The 21020-nt window shown below is 37.9% G+C and overlaps 1 protein-coding gene, 1 long non-coding RNA gene and 1 other non-coding gene across 4 annotated transcripts; 2 read left to right on the top strand and 1 right to left on the bottom strand.

Annotated features, from left to right (window-relative positions):
• Window positions 1–7316: 7316 nt before the first annotated feature.
• LOC113063532 (small Cajal body-specific RNA 13) lies at window positions 7317–7573 on the bottom strand. The gene has a single exon (XR_003278717.1).
• Window positions 7574–8195: 622 nt separating this feature from the next.
• LOC113063019 (glutaredoxin-related protein 5, mitochondrial-like) lies at window positions 8196–11030 on the top strand. The gene is made up of 2 exons (XM_026233151.1): window positions 8196–8612; window positions 10507–11030. The coding sequence occupies exons 1-2, from the start codon at window positions 8321–8323 to the stop codon at window positions 10677–10679; spliced, it is 465 nt and encodes a 154-aa protein (XP_026088936.1). The 5' UTR covers window positions 8196–8320; the 3' UTR covers window positions 10680–11030.
• Window positions 11031–12683: 1653 nt separating this feature from the next.
• LOC113062737 (uncharacterized) lies at window positions 12684–15094 on the top strand. 2 transcript variants are annotated; one of them, XR_003278577.1, is made up of 3 exons: window positions 12684–13025; window positions 13099–13213; window positions 14329–15094. It is a non-coding gene; the product is annotated as an uncharacterized LOC113062737 (long non-coding RNA). The 2 variants fall into 2 exon arrangements; XR_003278576.1 differs by having other exon boundaries at window positions 14308–15094.
• The last annotated feature ends 5926 nt before the right edge of the window (window positions 15095–21020 follow it).

Below are 21020 nucleotides of genomic sequence, written 5' to 3'. Positions count from 1 at the left end.
GTGTAAATTTCTCTCAACTTTCCAAGTCTCAGAGGCAGAATTGGATTAAGGGGCACAATCGATGCTGGTGCTGTGGACGGGGCCATAGATCATCAGAGTGTAACCTTAAAATGCGCTGCAAAACATGCAATGGTCGTCACTTGCTTGTTCTTCATGATGTTAATATATGGAACAAGGAGAAAGTAGTGGAAGGAGAAGATCCATCTACTAGCCCTGTCTTGGGGGAGGCTGCAAATGAGGTGTTATTCATTGACAAGCCCCCAGGAAGTCGTAAGGTACTGTTGAAGATATGTAAAGTGATTCTAAGAAATGGAGATCGATCGATGACCTCTTATGCCATTCTGGATGATGGCTCCGAAAGAACCATCTTGTTAAATACTGCAGCAACCCGGGTGAAACTGGAAGGTAAGCCAGAGGACTTGCCCCTGCGTACTGTCAGACAAGAATTAAAGGTCCTGCATGGGGCGGCTGTTTCCTTTAACATTTCACCAGCCTGCCAGCCAAACAAGATGTATCGGATCAATGGAGCATTCACTGCAGCGGAGTTGGGGCTTGGAGTGCACTGTTATCCTGTCAAGGCTTTACGGAAAAGGTACCGTCATCTTAAAGGACTTCCCCTCCAAGAAATTAAAGCTGCTCATCCAGTTTTGCTCATCGGATCTGACTGCCCTCATTTAATTACCCCAGTTGAGCCAGTTCGCTTAGGTCCACCAGGGGGTCCTGCTGCAATTAGAACTCTCCTTGGATGGACAATGCAAGGACCAGTTCAAGCATTAAAGCATCTTCTTAGAGAGCAACAGTGTCTGTTCACAACAAGTTGGTCACCCTCTGCTATGTTGCATGAACAAGTTGAAAGACTCTGGCAACTGGATGTCCTTCCGTAGATGAAGCAAGGCTCATGGTAGACCAGCTGCAAAGTGTTTTAGCAGGGTGAGGATTCAAACTCAGGCAATGGGCCAGCAATACACCCTCAACCATTAGTCATCTACCAGTGGCATCCAGATCTGACAGTGCTGAGCAATGTATTGCAAAGGGTAATGCCATCAACCATGAATCAGTGCTTGGACTTCAGTGGAACTGTGAAACTGATACCTTGTCCTATAAGCTCCGTGCTGTAGAGTGCCAAGAGGTTACCATGCGCAACATCTATAAAGTGCTTGCTAGCCAATATGATCCTCTCGGCTACATTATCCCATATACCACACGAGCAAAGGTAATAGTACAGCGATTATGGGAAAAGAAGAGGGACTGGGATGATCCTAAACTACCTGAGAACTTAGTCAATGAGTGGAACAGATGGGCATGAGAGCTCTGTGGTCTACAAAAGAAAGTCTTACCCAGATGCTATTGCAGTGCACCAAAGGATGATGTTTCAAGCCAGCGTGAGATCCATATCTTTTGTGACGCATCCGAGAGTGCCTATGGATCTGTTGCCTATCTTCGAACAGTAGATCAAAAGGGAGAAGTGGAGATCACCTTCATAGTGGCCAGATCAAGAGTGGCTCCTAAGAAACGTCTGTCAATACCTCGTTTAGAGCTATGTGCAGCCCTGACAGGGGCCCAGTTAGCAAAGGTCCTGCAAAATGAATTGACTTTGCCCATTCATCAAGTTTTTCTTTGGTCTGATTCCACCACAATTTTGACCTGGATTAAATCTGAATCCTGCCAATTCAAGGTTTTCGTTGGTACATAAATAACAGAGATTCAGGACCTTACCAGCTGCTGGGAATGGCGCTATGTGCATTCAGAAAGTAACCCTGCTGATGACATCACTCGAGGTAAAAGGCTGGCAGAACTTGGACCACAAAGCCGTTGGAATACGGGACCAACATACCTTCAACTCCCATCTGATCAGTGGCCGGTTCCACCGCCATCCTGTTCCATAACTGGTGATGAATTGAGAAACTCTACATTCTGTGGTCTGACTAATACTGTACTTCGTTTGTCTATCCCTGATCCAAGCCAATTTCTGACCTTCCAAGATTTATTGACTGCAACAGTAGAATCTCTTGGGGAATATGGGATCAATGTATCAGCTGAGGACTTTCAACAGGCTGAAATGGCTATCCTTCAGCAAGCTCAAGGGGAAAGCTTTCCTTCTGAGATGGCACAGCTTACGGCAGGGAAACCACTACAGACCAACAGTCGACTGCTTTGCCTCGCCCCCGAACTTGACACTCCAAGCAAACTCCTAAGGATAGGAGGTCGTCTTCACCGCTGTGAAGAGATTGAGCCCGAGTCGATGCATCCTATTATCCTTGATCCCCGGCATCCAGTCACTACCCTTCTCATTAAGGAATATGACACGAAGCTATTCCACCCAGGTCCTGAGAGAATACTGGCGGAGATGCGTAGGAAATACTGTATTCTTCAGGGTAGGGAAGCAATTCAACGTTATCAGCGCAAAGATTGTCCAGTGTGTCAGAAGTTTCACAAAACCCCACAGATACCCAGGATGGCAGACCTACTTCCTGCCAGACTACGTCTATTTAAACCTGCCTTCTATTCGACTGGCATTGACTGTTTCGGGCCATATTCCATAAAGATTGGACGTAAAAGTGAGAAGCGCTGGGGTATTCTATTCAAGTGCATGACTACACATGCTGTGTATATTGATCTTCTCCCAAGAATTGACACTGACTCCTTCCTGATGGCCCTCAGACGATTTATAGCCAGACGTGGGAAACCTTTTGAGGTTTTATGTGATCAAGGTACTAATTTTAAAGGAGGGGAAAGGGAGTTGCATCAGACATATGCTGAACTAGTTCCGGAGCTTCAGGAACAACTTGCCAGTCAGCAAATTATCTTTCGATTCAACCCGCCTCATGCCCCACATTTCGGTGGGTGTTGGGAAAGGGAAATTCGTTCCCTGAAACAGGCTCTACAGGTCACTCTGGGAACTCAACCAATACCAGAGGAAACCCTTCAAACTGTGCTCATCGAGATTGAAGGGATTCTAAATTCTAAACCCCTGGGTTATACATCATCCAATGCCTCTGATCCAGATCCTATTACTCCTAATTCGCTTCTTATGGGGCGGCCTGATTCGTCCCTTCCTCAAGTGATGTACCCCCAAAGTGAACTGTTGAGTCGACGTCGTTGGCGCCATAGCCAAATTATAGCAGATCACTTTTGGAAGCGGTTTATCAAGTTCTATTTGCCTGGTCTTCAGACTCGCAGCGAGAGTCACCCGATATCAAGGTGGGAACTACTGTTATGATTGTGGACCCTCAATTTCCCAGGGCCCTATGGCCCATTGGTCAGATCTCTCAAGTATTCCCGGGGTTTGACAATAGAATCAGGACTTTTGAAGTGAAAGTTAAGGACAAGTCTTATGTGCGACCTGTGGCAAAGGTTGTACAGCTACCTGCGATACCAGATTGAAATTGACTTGCCTTTTTATAATGTACAGATTTCCACATTCTTTAGAAATCTGGGGGTGGCTGTTAAAAAGGCCCGCTGTAAACAAGCTTTTATTTTTAAGTTTTTCTGGTGATCAGCCAGTGTTTGAATGTGATGTAGCAGCAACGTAAAGACCCTATGCTCCGCCAATTTCCAGCAGGTGGCAATGATTAGTGTTTGGTAGTAATAGCCTGCATGAGTAGGTGAAAGCAAATGTACTCGAGGCTTTCTCAAGTGTTGGCGTTGTGTGCGTATGTTAGATGAACCAAGTAAGTTTATTTATGTACTTCAGCTTTTGATAGCTTTGACCCTTCTGAATTTTAGTTGATATTCATTGTTTAAGGTATTTTAAATGCAATTACTGGTTGTCATCACACATTCTTATGTAGGTTGTTCATTTAAGTGTATATTGCTACCTTCTTTGTATGAATTTACCTACTTTATTGATTTGTTTATACTAATTTGTTGTTATATCTTTTGTTAAAGACCACACCCAGATGGAAACACCAATGTTATGTCTGCAACATTTGTGAATTGTTGTGAAGAAAATAAATGCATCAAAGACTTAACCTGCATCTTTATGTCTCTTACCGGACATCTGTGGTGAACTAGTCCCCCCACTGGCAACCCCAACTGGTCTAGTTATACCAGTTTTCTTTAGAGTCAGTTATATAAAATATCAAGGTGAAAGTCATCATAGCTTGCTTAGTATAGACCCAGCTCTCACCCCAACTATGAGAATAGATTAACGGTGATATATATATTTTTTTTTATCGCCTGATAAGAGTCTCACGTTAACGCAGCACGTTAACGCCGATAAAGGCCCATCACTTAATATATATACACATACATATATATTTGTTCTGCTGAACACAAAGAAATAAGAGGAAAATACACCCCCGGACAGGGGGAAAATGTTGCATGTTATTTTCTTTACTGGTATTCTACATGATTTCTGAATTTCATAAAATGTGACAAACCAGTGCAACATATATATATTAACTTTCTAATCCCACTATTTTAATAATGATCTGAAAATATATTGGTATAAAGAGGTATTCCTTTTAAATAATAGTCGGTTGCACTGCATGTTCCAGAGTAAAGGGTTAGTTAACCCAAAAATGCATGTTTTACTCACCCTCATGCCATCATATGTGTGTATGACTTTCTTCTTTTAAACAAATCCAATCGGATTATATAAAAAATTATCCTTGCTCTTCTAAGCTTTTTTTTAAGAGCTTTAAGCCCCAAAACAGAGCTTTTCTCCTTTAAGGATACGCTTTCTGTCCAGTGTTTTAATTTGTGCAATCTGGCAACCCTGTGTGTGCTTGCCAGTGATGTCACACATTCATGTGCACATGCTCCACAAATTCAAAGGATCAAAGCCTGAGTTGATGAAAGTTGATGAACAGCATCATGGTTCCAACAAAACCTGATTGGAGAGGTTTGGTTTTGTCAAATCGTAACTCTGAATTTGTTCAGCTACTATCGTGGTATAGGCCAAAGGACATTGTACAATGTCTAATTGTTTGCCCTTGGTTCGGACCAAATGAATCAAACTAGAGATGTGAAAGGACCCTTAGAGTGGCCTTTTATTGTGGCCAGCCTAAGGCACACCTGTGCAATAATCATGCTGTCTAATCAGCATCTTGATATGCCACACCTGTGAGGTGGATGGATTATTTCGGCAAAGGAGAAGTGCTCACTAACACATATTTAAACATATTTGTGAAAAAAAAATTGACAGAAATAGGCCTTTTGTGTACATAGAAAAAGTCTTAGATCTTTGAGTTCAGCTCATGAAAAAAGGGGGCAAAAACAAAAGTGTTGCATATATAACTTTGTTCAGTGTGTATATACATACTCTTCTTAGACAACAATACGTAATTTTACACATATTAAATCAATAAATACAAATATTTACTTACCAAATTTGTAGATTGAGTATATTTCCAAAAATTGTGAATTGAAAGTCACCAAGATTGCTAACGATTGTAAGCAAACGATTGTCAGCAACAGTCTTCACAATAAGATCTAGTAATAAGTGATATTGTTATTAAGTGGATTCACTTGTTTTTTTAAGTTAAGTGGGCAAATACTCTATTACAGTCAACTTCCAAACTAGTTGAGACAGTGACAACAAAATGTTTAGTTGAATGAACACGTGGAATTATATATGGAATAATAGACATAACAAAAAAGTGTGAAACAACTGAAAATATGTCATATTCTAGGTTCTTCTTTTGCTTTGATTACTGCTTTGCACACTCTTGGCTTTCTCTTGATGAGCTTCAAGAGGTAGTCACCTGAAATGGTCTTCTAACAGCCTTGAAGGAGTTCCCCGAGAGATGCTTAGCACTTGTTGGCCCTTTTGCCTTCTGTCTGCGGTCCAGCTCACCCCTAAACCATCTCGACTGGGTTCAGGTCATAGTCATGAAAATAAAGAAAACTCTTTGAATGAGAAGGTGTACTGTATATATATATTTTTTTTTACAGTGTAGCTTTGTAAAAATATCAAACACGAGTCATATCAATCACTTCTATGACACTTTTGTTGTGCTTTTGCATCTTTTTGAAGCTTAAGTCTCCAATTGAAATTTCATGTAAAAGAGCAATCAGGACATTCTGTAAACTGTCTAATTTTGTCTTCCACAGACAAAAAAAGGTTAAAAACTACATTAATGTAAGTTCATTACGTAAATTTTTGAATTTTGATTTATTGTGGCTCAGTAAATTGAATTCACTTACTTTGCCATGCTTTTCTGTGCCCAGCTAAGCAGAGTCTTTATGGCTGTACTGCAGTACTTGAAATTTTGAGATGACCTTTTGCCTTTTGATATCAAAAATGTCCTCTCCAGGTGATGCTGGAGAACTACGACCTGAATAGCCTCTGCCACAAGGTAATGACAGCAGACTGAAGGTGGATGGGAACTTCTCGAGGCTTCCTGTGACCTGTTTAATCTTGGAATGGGAAAATGATTTAGCCCAGAGTAACTCACAAAATCAATCACTCACAAGAACAATGCATCTCTTTCATCACCATTACACAATGTGTGCTTTACCTGACATTACAGTGTGTAAGTAACATGCTGTCATTTCAGAACAATATAACAGGTTTAGCGCAGGTGAGAATATATAAGCATGTTCACTTTCATTTTAAGAGACATGTAGAGTTAAATAAATGAGGACGTTTGTCTTCTGTTTCTACAGAAGTTTCTACATTCACACTTTACATTTCTATTACTTTTCCTTTACATGAAATGATAATATATATATATATATATATATATATATATATATATATATATATATATATATATATATATATATATAATTCACTCTTGTCTGGTCGTGAGTCCTGCAGTACCTTTTGTACAAAGTCACTTCTTTTGCAAAACACAGCCTAATAATAAACCACAATGATGATAACCATGTTCTGGTTTTACTTAAGTAACACACTTTCCCCTGGTAACTAAATTAAATGCATTGGCTAAATGTAGATACCTCAGAAATGTCTGAATCCTGTATCAAGTCAAGTCACCTTTATTTGATTAGCAATATATACATCACTGATTGTGTCAAAGCAGCTTTACAGTGTCAAACAGGAAAATAGTTTGTCAAAAATGCAAGAGGACAATAACAAAGAGTCGTTTTTCCAGCTAAAGTCAGTTTATTGATGATTCAGTGATGGTATCTTCCAGTTAAGCTCTCTATTGTGCAATCAGTCAAGAGTAACACAGGCACACACACTATTGAGCTCCTGGTGAGCAACGGTGGAGTCAAGCTTCCAACTGAATCCGGAAAAAACTACAGATAGGGGTGAGGAGGGACGAATAGAGAGAGAAAACATGTTAGTCTGAACTGACCAGAGATGGGGTTTCCCCGTTCTTTTCTCAGTTTAAAACACACAGTTTAATTATGGCAATTCAAAGTATCTGAAAGGAGCACTTCTCCTGCCAGACAACATCTGACTGCCACTGCTTTACTCTGCCTGTTTTGAGATTGGTAACGGTACATAACAAACCATCACCTCCGTGGAAACAGGTCATGACTTGTTGAAAGAATATCGCACGTAATACTTCAAGGTCTAGAGAAGTCACGACTTTTGCTCCTTCGGTTTTATCTGTGCAGCCTCATTGAGTCTCCAGCCACTGCTTCGAGACTGCGCTGTTATTATCGGGTAGTTAAACGTGCCTTACCTCTTACAAATTCTAACAAAATACACAAGGATTTCACCAATCCAAACATTCACTGAAACAGAGTTTCGGGAATGAATCATTCGTCTTGATTCAAAAACGGATTCAGTTGAACCGTTTCAATAAAACGGTCTAAATGATTCGTCCACGAATCGGACTAAATCCTAGTTTAATTTTTTTACTAATGTTGGAAATGCTAAATATAATGTATTTAATGAGCTGACTCAATGAAACATGATGAACTTAAAAAAAAAGGAGGAATCACTGAGTCTTTTATTTGAACCGGATCTTTAGAAATAAAATGTGTGAAAGAACCGATTCGCGGAAATGAGTCGGAGGAGCATGTACCGGAAGAAAAAACCTTCACTAATTACTTCCAAAGAGTTTTTCTGTACTCTTTGTTACATCTTTAAAAAAAAAGCAACAAACGTTTCTATATTACAGTGGCGATAAATGTAACACATTTTATAAAATATTCTACTCTGCTAGAGATCAATATAAACAGTAACTGGTGTAAGAATCATGACTGACTGAGTATTTAACCAATCAGAGAGGAGGACAAAAACGAGACCCAATAGTTTCCATCCTTCAGTGTTTATACTCGAAGGGGCGGAACTTGTGTCCAGAGAGTTACTTCGGCGGGCTGTGTGGCGCTTGTTAAGAGAAGTGTCAAACGTATTTAAACCTGTTTTAATCTCTACCAAACCTTTCAGACTTGCACTATGAACAGCATTATGATAATGGCAGCACGGTGTCTTCGATCGGGCGCGTACAGAACCGCGCAGAATAACGTAGAGCTGCTGTCTGGTAGGGCTCGCCTCATGTGCTCCTCTTCAGCGGCCCAGAAGACCCTGGAGGAGATGGTGAAGAAGGACAAAGTGGTGGTCTTCATTAAAGGGACCCCTGCGCAGCCCATGTGCGGCTTCAGCAACGCCGTCGTCCAGATCCTGAGAATGCACGGGGTCGACAGATATGCTGCTTATAACGTGCTGGATGATCAGGATATCAGAGAAGGTCAGTGCCTGGTGATGGTGTCATGAAGGGTTTTGAGTTTTTACCCAACTGGAGTTGTATACTGGTTTGAATGACAGTATCTCATAATGACGATAACCTTTGTCATAATTCTCATAATGTTGTAACCTATAGGAAAAAGAAAAAAAAACGGCAAAACTAACAATTATGAGTTAAAAGTTGTATATACACACACACACACACACTGTTGGGGGTAATGCATTACATTAATGCTAGTTACGTAATCAGATTACCTTTTTCAAGTAACTTTTTAAAATAAGTAGCAAGTTACTATTTATTGATTGACAGCTCTCCTGTCCCCATGTTGGTAGAAATCGGTTACTGTAGTTCTAAAATAAATATTAATATCCATTAATTCATCTCACTCACAAAACAATAAAATATAAACACGGATTCAGTATTCCTCAAAATCAATAAAAAATAATGCAATTCAGAATATGATGTAAGCCGGCCATGATTAAATGTAAAACAACACAAATATCTTGTATGCATTTAATCCCTTTCTATAAACCAATGTCTTTGCTTCTGACCTTCGATGATCTAGTTCAACCATACAAAGAAGAAAAAATACTCTAGACAAACATGTCTTATTATTATTATTATTATTATTATTGTTATTATTATTATTATTATTATTATTATTATTATTGCTGAGGTGTGTTTTAATTTCTTCTTCTGCATTCTACTATACGGATGTAAATTTACTTGCCCTTCAGCCAGAGGTGTATTCATTTTACTTTTGGCGTGAAAGGGCTTTTAAATTTGGCAAAAAATGTTATTTTAAAAACAAAAAAGCAAGCCCTATCCAGATTTAAAAAGTAATGTAAAAGTAACATAAGGCATTACTTTCCATAAAAAGTAAATAAGTAATCTAAATACTTACTTTTTTATGGAGTAAGGCAATATTGTAATGCATTACTTTTAAAAGTAACTTTCTCCACACCTGTGTGTGTGTGTGTGTGTGTGTGTGTGTATACAGTACACACACACACACACACACACACACACAATGTTTCTCATTGTAACTATACTTTTGTAAAAGGACAGCTTAGTTTCTCATTAATATCTCATAAAGGTGACTAAATAGATAATCAGAAACTTTCTCTTTATAAGGAATAAAGAGTTTTTTTAATAATAATATGTAAATTTTTGCTATAATATGCAAATTGTAAATAATAATATTGCGAGAAATAATATCCTTTAGTAATTGTTATGAGAAAATGAAACATAGAATTTTGAGTTATTAATTGTAATACTGTTTTGTTATTATTACAAGTTTTATCATAGTAATGACTGAACGATAATTTAACAATAATTTGAAACCGTTATTATGAGTAAGTTTCTGATTTTTGAGATGTAAAGTCATTATAATAAGCAAGTTTCCCATTATTGCAAGATATCAATAAGGCAATAAATTGACAGTTTCTCTTGATATTTTTTCCTCATAATATTGACCTACAATTGAATTGTTACAATTGAGAAACTAAGTTTATGAGAATGTTTCTCATTATTATTATTAAAGATGTTCTCGTTACTATGAGATGTTTCTGATTTACTGATTTTTAACTTAACTGTAGCAGATATGGCCTTCCACAGTTTCTATACGTAGAGTGAGACTCAGTGTGACTTTGAAATGTGTTAGTTTGGTCAGAACAGCAGTAGTAGGTTAACGGCACCAGCTGTCCAGTCCTGCCGGCTCTGATTGCCTTTATCAGTCCTGTGCAGCAGAAAGAAAGAGGTGTTAACCCTGCATGACTGAGGTTAGTTTCCAAACAGTATAGCCTAGACTCTGACGTGCTTAAGTGGAATTAAAAAGAGAAGGAAACAGTCATGTTAAATAACACCACTGACATGTGACTTTAATTTTCCCTAAAAGGAATAAAGACTTTGTCCAACTGGCCGACGATTCCACAAGTGTTCTTCAACGGGGAGTTTGTAGGCGGCTGCGATATTCTTCTTCAGATGCATCAGAGCGGAGATCTGGTGGAGGAACTTCAGAAGCTGGGAATCAAATCCGCTCTCCTGGATCAAGAAAAAGAGTCCAAGTAGGAGTCTAGTCAGCTTTGGGATGATTGTTCGTTGACGTAAACCTCCCAAATGTTTGACATTACATGCCGAGTCCAAACTCTCTTCAGATTACTGAAGGAACTGATGTCAAACCTCCCGAATTCAGAAAAATCACTGTAACAACACTTGACATAAATTACTGTATTATACACAATAATTGTATTTTCTATTGCAGTATGATTATCTTTATTTCAGATACTCGAATGTTAGACCACTGCATATTTAAAATGTTGTATTTTCAACTATAGTATTCAATGTATTTTTTTTTTTTCTGTCAATAAAATATTTTAAAGCACCCTTTGTTTGAAACTAAAGCTGCTGGGTGTGTCACAAGATTACTGTATGAATTCTGTGTATCTGATGTTATTACAAAGAACATGCTTCTTGATTCAGATGTACGGTATATTTGTCAGGTGTTATTTCTTGTCTAAAGACATGATTCGAATTTGTCCCTCCAGAGAAAGAGAGAGAGGGTAATTCTCAACACTTGTGTGCCAGTAACTCGTGTAAGATGTTTTAATCGTGTGGAGCAACAGTATCGATTTAACCTTAATGGTGGGGCATTTTTTAAGAGGTTTGCAAATGCAGTTTTCTGAGATAAAATACATGAACAGCTCCTACTTTATACCTATGTGAAGTGTGAAGAGATTCATCTTATTGTTTCAAAGGTTTTGTATTTCAACTCCTAACCCTAGATCTTTAAAAGCAGTGTCATTGCGAAATTTGGAGTCTGATAAGGGCATTAATCAAGAAACAGGTGTTAAATAATGGGTGTTTGTATTTATGCACACAAACACACATACACATTCAGGCATAATATGCAATACTAAATTTTGTGTAAAAAAAAAAATGCTAATTGTAATTTCACATGTGTACACTAGAGGATGCAATAGGATTTTACAGACTATTATCTTGAAATTCTGAAATGTTCATTACCCTTATGAAAGGAAAATATATTTACCAATATATTTCTTAAAATATATTGTAATATGTAATTTTCCCTTTTTATTTTCTAATATTTTATATATTTGAATACATTTAATAATATATTGAGGATACATATATAATATATTGCAGAATATACAAATGATTGGCGCTTTCAATATATTGCAATATATTGGAAAAAATAAATATAAGAAAATATGCCTAATATATTACATGATATTTTCCAATATACTGCAATATATTTTTGTTTCATTAAGGGGAATTACAGAATAGCAAAACCTCTGTCATTAACGACAGATTACTGGTGAGTGTCAATGAATCCAAAGAATTTAAGTAAGAATTTAGTTTTATTATTTTAATTCAATGTATTTAAATTGTAAACAATTGTATTTCAATTGATACTATTATTATTTTAATTATACATTCATGTTGGTTTCATTTGGTTTTTGAAAACCAAGAGAAATTTATAAATGGAGCTTCAAGGGGGAAAAATATGAATGATTAATTTTTGCATATTACATTTATTCCGGAGAGTTGCACCACACGATAAACTAATTTTCCTTGTCATAAAAAGGTAAAAATAAATGCAATTTTTAGAGACTTGTTGGCCTTGACACTTAAGTTATGAGGGTAAGCTAGAGACCTTTACAGGATCAAGGATATCTCTCTCTCTCTCACTCACTCACTCACTCACTCACTGTAAAATAAAATTACCAGATATTTGTATTACATTATGCCCCAGTATCAAAATGTTAAATATAGTCATCATAGAGGTGGTGTATTCAGTTTTTATATCTATATTACATTTGTAATATATTTGTTACGATTTAATAGATTGAAATGTAGAAATGTTTTAGACTATATATATATATATATATATATATATATATATATATATATATATCAGTAAAACATGCCTGATTTACTAGCTGCAACAATCTTCCTGCATTCACCGTCCTCTCAAAAGCCTTCATATCCCAGAACTCCTTTGCTTCCCTTTAAGCTGGTTGCTAGGCAACACCAGGTTTTCTTATATAAAGAAGCAGTGAATGCCACTATATTCTCCAGGTGAATTTGGTTTGCCAACAGAATCAGGTCATCAGTGCCCGTGCCTGAAGAGTGTCTGAAACCTCTGCTGTAGGTTTGATGTAGACAGCTGAGACGCGAGCAGGAAGAAGTTACCACAGCAGCTGTCAGAGCTACATCTTCAAGAACACTCAGGAATGGAAAAACTCCAAATGTCCATGGTGTTAATATAAACACTGGTGCCAGAACGTCCAAGACCGAAGACCTAGCTCGAAGACCTGGCACACAGTTGACTCTGCTCATCTGATTTTTGGAAGATGATTTTCTGGAAGAAATCGAAGATGGGAAAGAAATGGTGTAAGCATCTCTGTTATAGCCATAGTCAACACATACTGTGTGGAGATGGATTTAAATAAGCCTTTGTCTGTAGGTGGGCTAGGGAAGACCAAACCTTGGAGTCCTGGGACATGGTAAGACAGAATTTCCCACAGTCTTTCCCAGATAAGGTGATTTAAGTTGAGGAACTTTTCCAGATGCTGTGTCAGGTAAGAACCTCTCATGAACATGACCATAGAAAGTTAAAGCAGTTGAGCTCAAATTGGTTGAACTAGACACTAGAGGTCAGCAGTCTACCTTACATTGAAGTGTTTATGCAGAATCAGGCCTTGTAAACAAGAGATGTACTGTTTTAGTGTACTGCAATTTAATGTCCAAGAAAAAAAAATATATATATATATTTTTTTTTTTTTTAATAAAGGGTTTCAAAAGGGAATTTTGCCAGCAATGCAATTTTGACATCAAAGAATCTTTCGGTTCTTAAAATAACCATTTTTCTTAGTGTAAAAGGCATTTTAATAATGCGAAGAACCTTTTCCCACTATAATTAACCTTTTGTGCAATGGAAAGCTTCCATCGATGTTAAATGGAACCATAGCTGCCAATAAAGAACCTTTATTTTTGAGGAACCCTTTTAAGGAATTATTATTATTTATTTTATTTTTTTATCTTTGTGCTCAAGGAACTTCAGATACATATCACATATTTTTCTTATTATGGTGTTATTAGATGAACCTTTGAAAGTTTGTCTTGCAGCACTTTTCATAGAACTGTCCTCCTTGAAAAGGTTCTTCAGTAGTTTGGCACAAAGTTATCTCACACCAAGAAGTTTGAGTCCAGGTGTGGGTTCCTCCATTGTTCTTTTCAGTCTCCCCCACAATCCAAAGACGTGCACATAATGTGAATTAAGTACATTGTGTGGTTGCCAACCATCCCTTATTAGCTGGGACGTCCTGTATATTGGTCTTAATATTCATCATAGAAGAGGGGCATTCAATGTCATTGTTTGTATGAATTGCTGTTTACTTATTTAACAAACTATTGGATCGGTTGAAATAGTTGTTATGTGCCCCTTTTGCTAACATAGGGTCTCACCAAGATGACAGTACCAAATATTCAGAGAATGCAAATGTTATACATTAGTATAACTAGTATACATTCATTTTAGGACATAATTTAAACAAGATTTCATGACATAATAGGTCTATAACTATTGCACTCGGGATGTCCTAAATTGTTCTTTTGTTATGGCATAATTTATGAAAGCACTCTTTCATCATTTCTTCTCCTCTCGGTGTAAAAGGGATCTGTCATTCTCATGCAGACTGGCTTCAGAAAGACACTGACCCATCAGGCCAAAATGCTGAACTATGTGATCATCCATCAATCCCCAAGACCACAGAAGAGGGAGAGCAGGGAAGAGTCCATCCTTTCTGGGAATTGTTGGGACCATCCTCAACCTACTTGTCATTATTTTGTCTACATCTATACCTCTATCTGACACAAGACTGTTGAATATTATATTATGTGGATGAAATATGATAGACCCTAGTCTGGTTTGGTACAATATTTTATTTTTGGAGGCTGTGTGGGATACAAATAAAGCGTGTTTAATGGATAGTGCTGTACCACAAACTGATTGTTCAGTGAGCTGGTTACATAGGACCTTACTGTTAAATTCAATATGACATCTAACCTAAGCTCTTTTAAGACAAGTAAATGATCATCCCAGTTAGGCAGGTTTTCTCTGTTGTTTCAGGTAAAAAGACTGTTTTCCTATTTCCGTAGTATCTAAAGAATCTAAATTGTTGTGAAGGAGTTTAATGGTTATTATTTACTGATCACTTGTGAAGCTCACTGAATTTATTGTCCATTTACTGCAGTTGTACTTTGTACAATCTCCTTTACTTCCACAGAGACAAACAGAATTTTGAAAAGCATTAAAAATGAAATATTTTTAACAGTGCATGTCTGTTCGGGAAATACTATGGCGTTTTACTCTTTTTATCCTAAATTAAACAAACATGCACTTTTATGACTCCATATTCACTGAATTCATTTAAAGGGATAGTTCGCACAACGATGAACTATTATAAGTAGACTTTTGTAAACAGACATTGTTTATTTACATATAAAAGCAGAAGAATTAAAAAAGAAGTTCTGTGAGTTAATATTATAATCACAGATGTATGGTTCAATCAGATTTCAATTTTTTTTTTTTTTTTTTTTTTTTTGATTCCACCCACCTCCACTCCAAATAATGTACAAGATTGTTTACATTATCAGAGGTTGTGTGATTGGTAAAGTAAGATTAAAAATCTGTAAATCTTTCTTGATGTTTCACTGAGCAACTGTTATCTCAAATATACAGAATAGGAGAGAAGGGGTTTCCTATTAAGTTCCTCCCCTTCGAGAGTCAGGAAGCTGGGTATCAGTGCAAATGGGTTAATTAAAAGGGATGTGACACCATCTTTGCATTAAAGTATCCCTACTGCTCTCTTATCATTGTGATGCATCAAGCCCAGGAGCTGAATGATGGAAACACAGAGGCCTGGTGACAAGCCTTCAACAGTCTGAGAAACACAAACAGAGAGAGAAGGAGGTGGTGAAGGAAGAAAAAGAAAATGAGTGGGAGAGAGAGAACAAAAACTGCCTTTATCATTATCATTTTATCAACATTTGTGATTATGTGTGATGTTACAGATGTTACTGTACAATGACATGGCATATTACTTTATTTAAACAGCATTAGGCTTATGTGTTGTACTGTACTGCAAAAATACAAAGGCAAAACAATGACATGATAATCTGGATTAATATGCATGGCTGTTATATAATTAAGTACTCATTTAACAGGGTTGCCAACTAGACATGGGAATTTAAATAATTATGGTTCTGATTCCTCTTAACAAATCCAATTGCTTAACAGTCCCATTAATTTGCCATTACTTTTGGGGAACAAACTGGCTACTTGAAGAAGAAAAATGCTATTCCATAAATGAAGAGATAATTCATACAAAAGTAAGCCTACATGTATAATGAGCACAGCCCAGTAATTGGCCTTGACTATACAGTATATTGTCTTGAGAAATGGCTTCTGTTTCTTTATCCAGAAGTCTGTATTGGGAGTTTGTAGGTTTGGTGAGCAGGTACAAAATTCCATGAAAAGGACGGGTTGCTTTATGGTAGCAATAAATACACATGTACAGCTACTGTATGTAGCCTAATTATGACAGTGACATTTAATGAAATGAAATTTCATTTAACTGTAAATGGGAAATGTGCTTTGTCTCACAAGCAAATGTGCTGCACTCATCCCGCACTCACCCCCTCAGGGTGACCTGGCCGGACATCCATGAAATTCCCAGCAGCGCTGTGCCAGGCCTGATGATCAAGAAGGCTCCCGCAGAAACCTGTGATGTCAGCCGCCAAAAATACTGGAACATGAAGCCGGATGGCTGGTGCTGGCGAGTGTTTACTAAAACCGTTCAAGGGGCACCTCGTTTTAGTCCGGACCATCAGTCAGTTGGTTGCTATGAACATAAAACCAACAAAAAATATTATAGGTCCAGTATAGGAGACTGTTATGCAAGAAGTTTCCACCTAACCTTGATCAGGTGGAGAGCTGGTGGTTACAGGGGGATTAGGAAGGGGAGGATAAAAGCAGAAGTATAAAAAAAAAATCCCTAAAGGGAATGAGTAGATTCCTCGGTATCACTCCCTGGATCACATCCCTTAGGTTCTGCTTACCTACACGTGACCCACGAGTTGCGACACTAGCCTTCTGTGCCTGTCTTTGATCCTCAGATAGAGACAGGCCAGGACCCCTATGTTGTTCGGGCTCGGACTTGGACCTTCATGGAACGAAGAATCTGAAAGCAGCAGAGCACGCCTTCGTCTCCATGAACTTCTCAATCACCGTCTCAACGGAAATACCCTAAATTCAGAAGGCGAAACCTGAGTATCGAGAAGAAAGCCTTTTCTTTCTTCCCGGTGTCTGCCAGGTTCATCCACAGACGTCTCTCTGCTGCCCTAGTCCCGCCAATGGTGGAGGCGGCCTCCTTGGTAGCATGGAGAGAGGTCCGTGGTGCGGCGCAGCTACCTGATCAGAAGAAAGGCCCTTGCCTCCATCCAGGTCTCTTAGCAAATCAGCCTGATATGTTTGAAGCACCACCATTGTGTGTAAGAAAGCCACAGCCTGACCTGCTGCTGCGTATGCCTTGCCATCTAAGCCAGATGAATTTCTGAAGGGGCTTAGATGGCAAGGAGGGAGCTTAAGATAGGATGTCTCCCCCGCAGAAATACATTTTTTAGCTCTTTCTACAGGGGGCATCCCCTCATAGCCGCTTTCGCGCATCACCTCGATGTCGGCAGATATACTCTAATGCAAAAACCCAGCAGAGCACTAACCTCAGTATCAGATAGTGTTAAAGATACTATAACATCATCCTCCCGAGGCTCTCTCTCGTCCGCCGCCATTACGAGTGTGAAAGGGAAAATCCCTCTTTAAAAAATTCTCACGAGCTCATTCTCCTCCGTGCCTCAGCAGCGCAAGGTCCTGAACCGCGGGAAGTAGATGACTGCCTTTTTTTTTTCGGAAGAGAGATGAATGAGAGCGGAGCTTTTTTCATTGAAAAAAATTGCTCACACTCTTCAAACAGTCAGTCAGTGAAGACGAAGAAGAGAATGACGTGTTCTCCCGGTGCCTGTTTATAGCCGCGCCGGTAGTGACGTCAGAGGCTGTAGCCGGGCAACAAGTTGGTGTTTTGTCAATGTATGCTTCAGACACGGGTCACGACGAGGTGTTCCCCATAGCGGCCCCTAGAGGACGCAGTTCAAAGTTCCCTTGAAAGGGAACTGGTTGTGTGTTTTTATGTTCCTGTGGCTCAGTGGTAGAGCATTGTGTTAGCAGCGCAAAAGGTTGTGGGTTCAATTCGCAGGGAACACATTAGGTAAACATTTTTTTAGTCTGAAAGCACTGTAAGTCGCTATGGATAAAAATTTCTGGCAAATGCATAAATTTATAGGCAAAAAAAAAAAAAAATCTAATTATACTTTAAATAAATTCTTATCATGCTGAAAGAAATGTTTATTTTTAGTGTTTTGTGTGTGTAATGAAACCACATGTGAACAAAACATTATGCATTTTAGTGACTAATGCAAGTGACTATCTTTTTTATAGCTGCATCCATACTGTATGTGTAGTGTTTTGTTGTTGTTGTTGTTGTTGTTTTGTTTGTTTACAGTGTGGTCACCTGCCATCAGTTGACCTATAAATCCCAAAAGGCATACATGTGTTACGCAGAAAGAATGAAGAAACTAAAAGAATCCAAATAGCTTTCTGAAAATAGCATTAGTTATGTTGCTTGTAACTGCAAACTGGTATTTTCTTTTACAATATTATTGTAATGTATTTTCTTAATTATAAACACACTACTATAAAGTTTTACTGTTTATTACACTTTGATATTATTTGTCATTTCATTAAGGTGGATAATAGAATTGCACATTGATGGAAAACAGCTTACTCCCATGTTAAAAACTAAGGTATACACTGTCTTTTTTTTTTTTTTAAACCTCAAAGTTAATATTAATATATCGGCTGGGGAAGCTAGTGATACATAACCATATTAAGGCAGATCTAACTTGAGCCAATGCACATGTAATGAGTTATTACCCGAAAGCTATTCAGCTCAATACCTACCCAGTGACGGAGATCAAATGGAAGGTGCTGATTAATAGTGGGGAGTCATCCATCAAAGCCTGTTTAGCCTTCCACTGAGAGAATGCTTTAATATTGCCATATTGTCTGTACTTCACTGATTACTCAAGGTGTTAAAGGTACACTCCACCCCAAAAAAATACAAATAAATTGTCATTACAGTTTTTCTCAAATCAGAAATGACATTCTCAAAACTACTTGTACAACCTCCACATCATCTAGTCATTTATACACATCATAAAACCAGATTATCATTCTTTTGAACAAGTCGCTTTTGTACATTCATGCAATTGATTATGTACATTTATCTGCAGTTTCCTACAGTACATGCATTATAACGTTTTCTGTGCAATAGTTATCCCTCAAAACATCTAGTCTTTAGTTCATCGTATAAGTAATTAAATTCAAAATGGTTCATCTAGTTGTCATAAACTGTCAAGCAATGTTTTTTGTTGTTGTTGTTATTATTGTTTGTATTTTATACATAATGAACTGTGCAAGTGAATGGTTGCAAGTGAACTAATGAAGAGAATGTAGATAAACCAATGATAACATCTTTGTGCCCATATTTCTTTTTCCTTTTCTATATCAGAAAGGCATTGTGAAGGTTTATTTATTTATTTATTTATTTCTTATTTGATCAGACCACTAGTAAAAGTGTAACTGGGAATTCTATCCACATACAGTAATGTATAAATATGTACTTTTGAAATGGATATATGGCATACTGTTCAATACATTAACTGTCATCCAAAATGTTTCCATAGTTTACATCAGAACATCCCTCCAGAGTACACTGTTATATTGACAACATGACTAAGCAATTTGACAGTCCGTAAACTACTGTATGACACAAGGACTTGTCATTCTGATGGCACTGACATGTTCATTGACACAGATATTTGTTTTTGAGAGATGAAGTAAGGATTTTGAGCAAGAGACTGGCTTTTGCAGGTACTCCATGGTGTCTTGCTATTTGTACGAGAAATGTACCAAAGCGACTGAGAAAAACTGTAATCACTTGACCCCCATGTCATTCCAAAGCCGTAAAAGCTTAATCTTCAAAGAACAATTTAAGATATTTTGGATGAAAACCGGGAGGCTTGAGACTGTCCCATAGACTGCAAAGTAAGTTACTCTGTCAAGGTCCAGAAAAGTAAGTAAAGCATCGTCAGAATAGTCCCATTTGCCATCAGTGGTTCAACCGTAACATTATGAAGTGACAAGAATACTCTTTGTACGCAAACAAAACAAAAATAACAACTTTATTCAACAATTCCTTTTTAACAGTCTCCTCTGTGTCTCTCCACATCACTTAAACTATGTACTCTCTTCTGTGTCAGCTGCGCCACAAGGATGAGCTGTTTTCTTTCAAAATCAAAGCATAAATACAAGAAGAAACATCACATCATTGTGGCGCGGCGGACACAGAAGAGCATACGCAGCATACAGTGATATGGAGAGACACAGAAGAGGCTGAGTTCACCAAGTACAACACATTCCTGGATCAACAGGATACAAGGCTTGCACATTCTTTAAACTATTTAATTATGGATAATATTAATGACATTTTATTTCACAAATATTTTACTTGTATTTTGAATTATGCATTTCATTGCGATGTAGTTCCAACACATCAAATTAGAACATATTCAAAATGACAGCCTTGGTCGCCATCCACTTTGATTGTGCAGGTGCCTGAACATTCTTTAACATATCATTTTGAATACAAAATTGGACAATCTCATTCTAAGGATAATATTAAACAGTCACATTTTGTGCTTTAAAGTAAACAGTATTCTCCAGACACTATTGATTCAAATTCTTCACACATTATGAACGTGCTGAATTCTGTATTCATCTTTTTCAATTAGGACCGAAAACTCCAGCCCTGAAGGGCCCTGTATCTGAATAGTGTTCATTATTCTCAACATTTTCCACTCCAGCGATCATTTCCATGTAAAAAAAAATACACATTTTCATTTTTACAGCACAGAATAAATGAACACTCAAAGTCAAATGCGCCCCCCCCCCCACACCAACACACAGACACGCACACACACACACACAAATTACCACAATGTGCACAACAGCTCTGCTCTGTCCCCTGTCCTGTCCTGTCCTGTCCTACTTCCCTGGTGCTGTCCTCAACGTAGACTCCATCTGTTGGGAAAAGAGATTTTGGCATTAGGATTCATCTGTAGGCCAAGTTATAAATCACATCTTGACTAGATGATAGCATGCAATTAGCAGCCAACATTGTGTGTATCTGTGCATTTTGGTGTATGGTAATG

The sequence above is a fragment of the Carassius auratus genome, chromosome 45 (genome assembly GCF_003368295.1).
Source record: "Carassius auratus strain Wakin chromosome 45, ASM336829v1, whole genome shotgun sequence".
Taxonomy (NCBI): domain Eukaryota; kingdom Metazoa; phylum Chordata; class Actinopteri; order Cypriniformes; family Cyprinidae; genus Carassius; species Carassius auratus.
The sequence above is the reverse complement of the archived record's forward strand: the minus strand, read 5'-3'. Positions and strand labels throughout refer to the sequence as shown.

Coding starts and splice junctions, on each gene's coding strand:
- LOC113063019 (XM_026233151.1), top strand. CDS start 8,321: ATGAACAGCATTATGATAATGGCAGCACGGTGTCTTCGATCGGGCGCG. Junction 8,613..10,506: donor TGATCAGGATATCAGAGAAG/GTCAGTGCCTGG, acceptor TTTCCCTAAAAG/GAATAAAGACTTTGTCCAAC.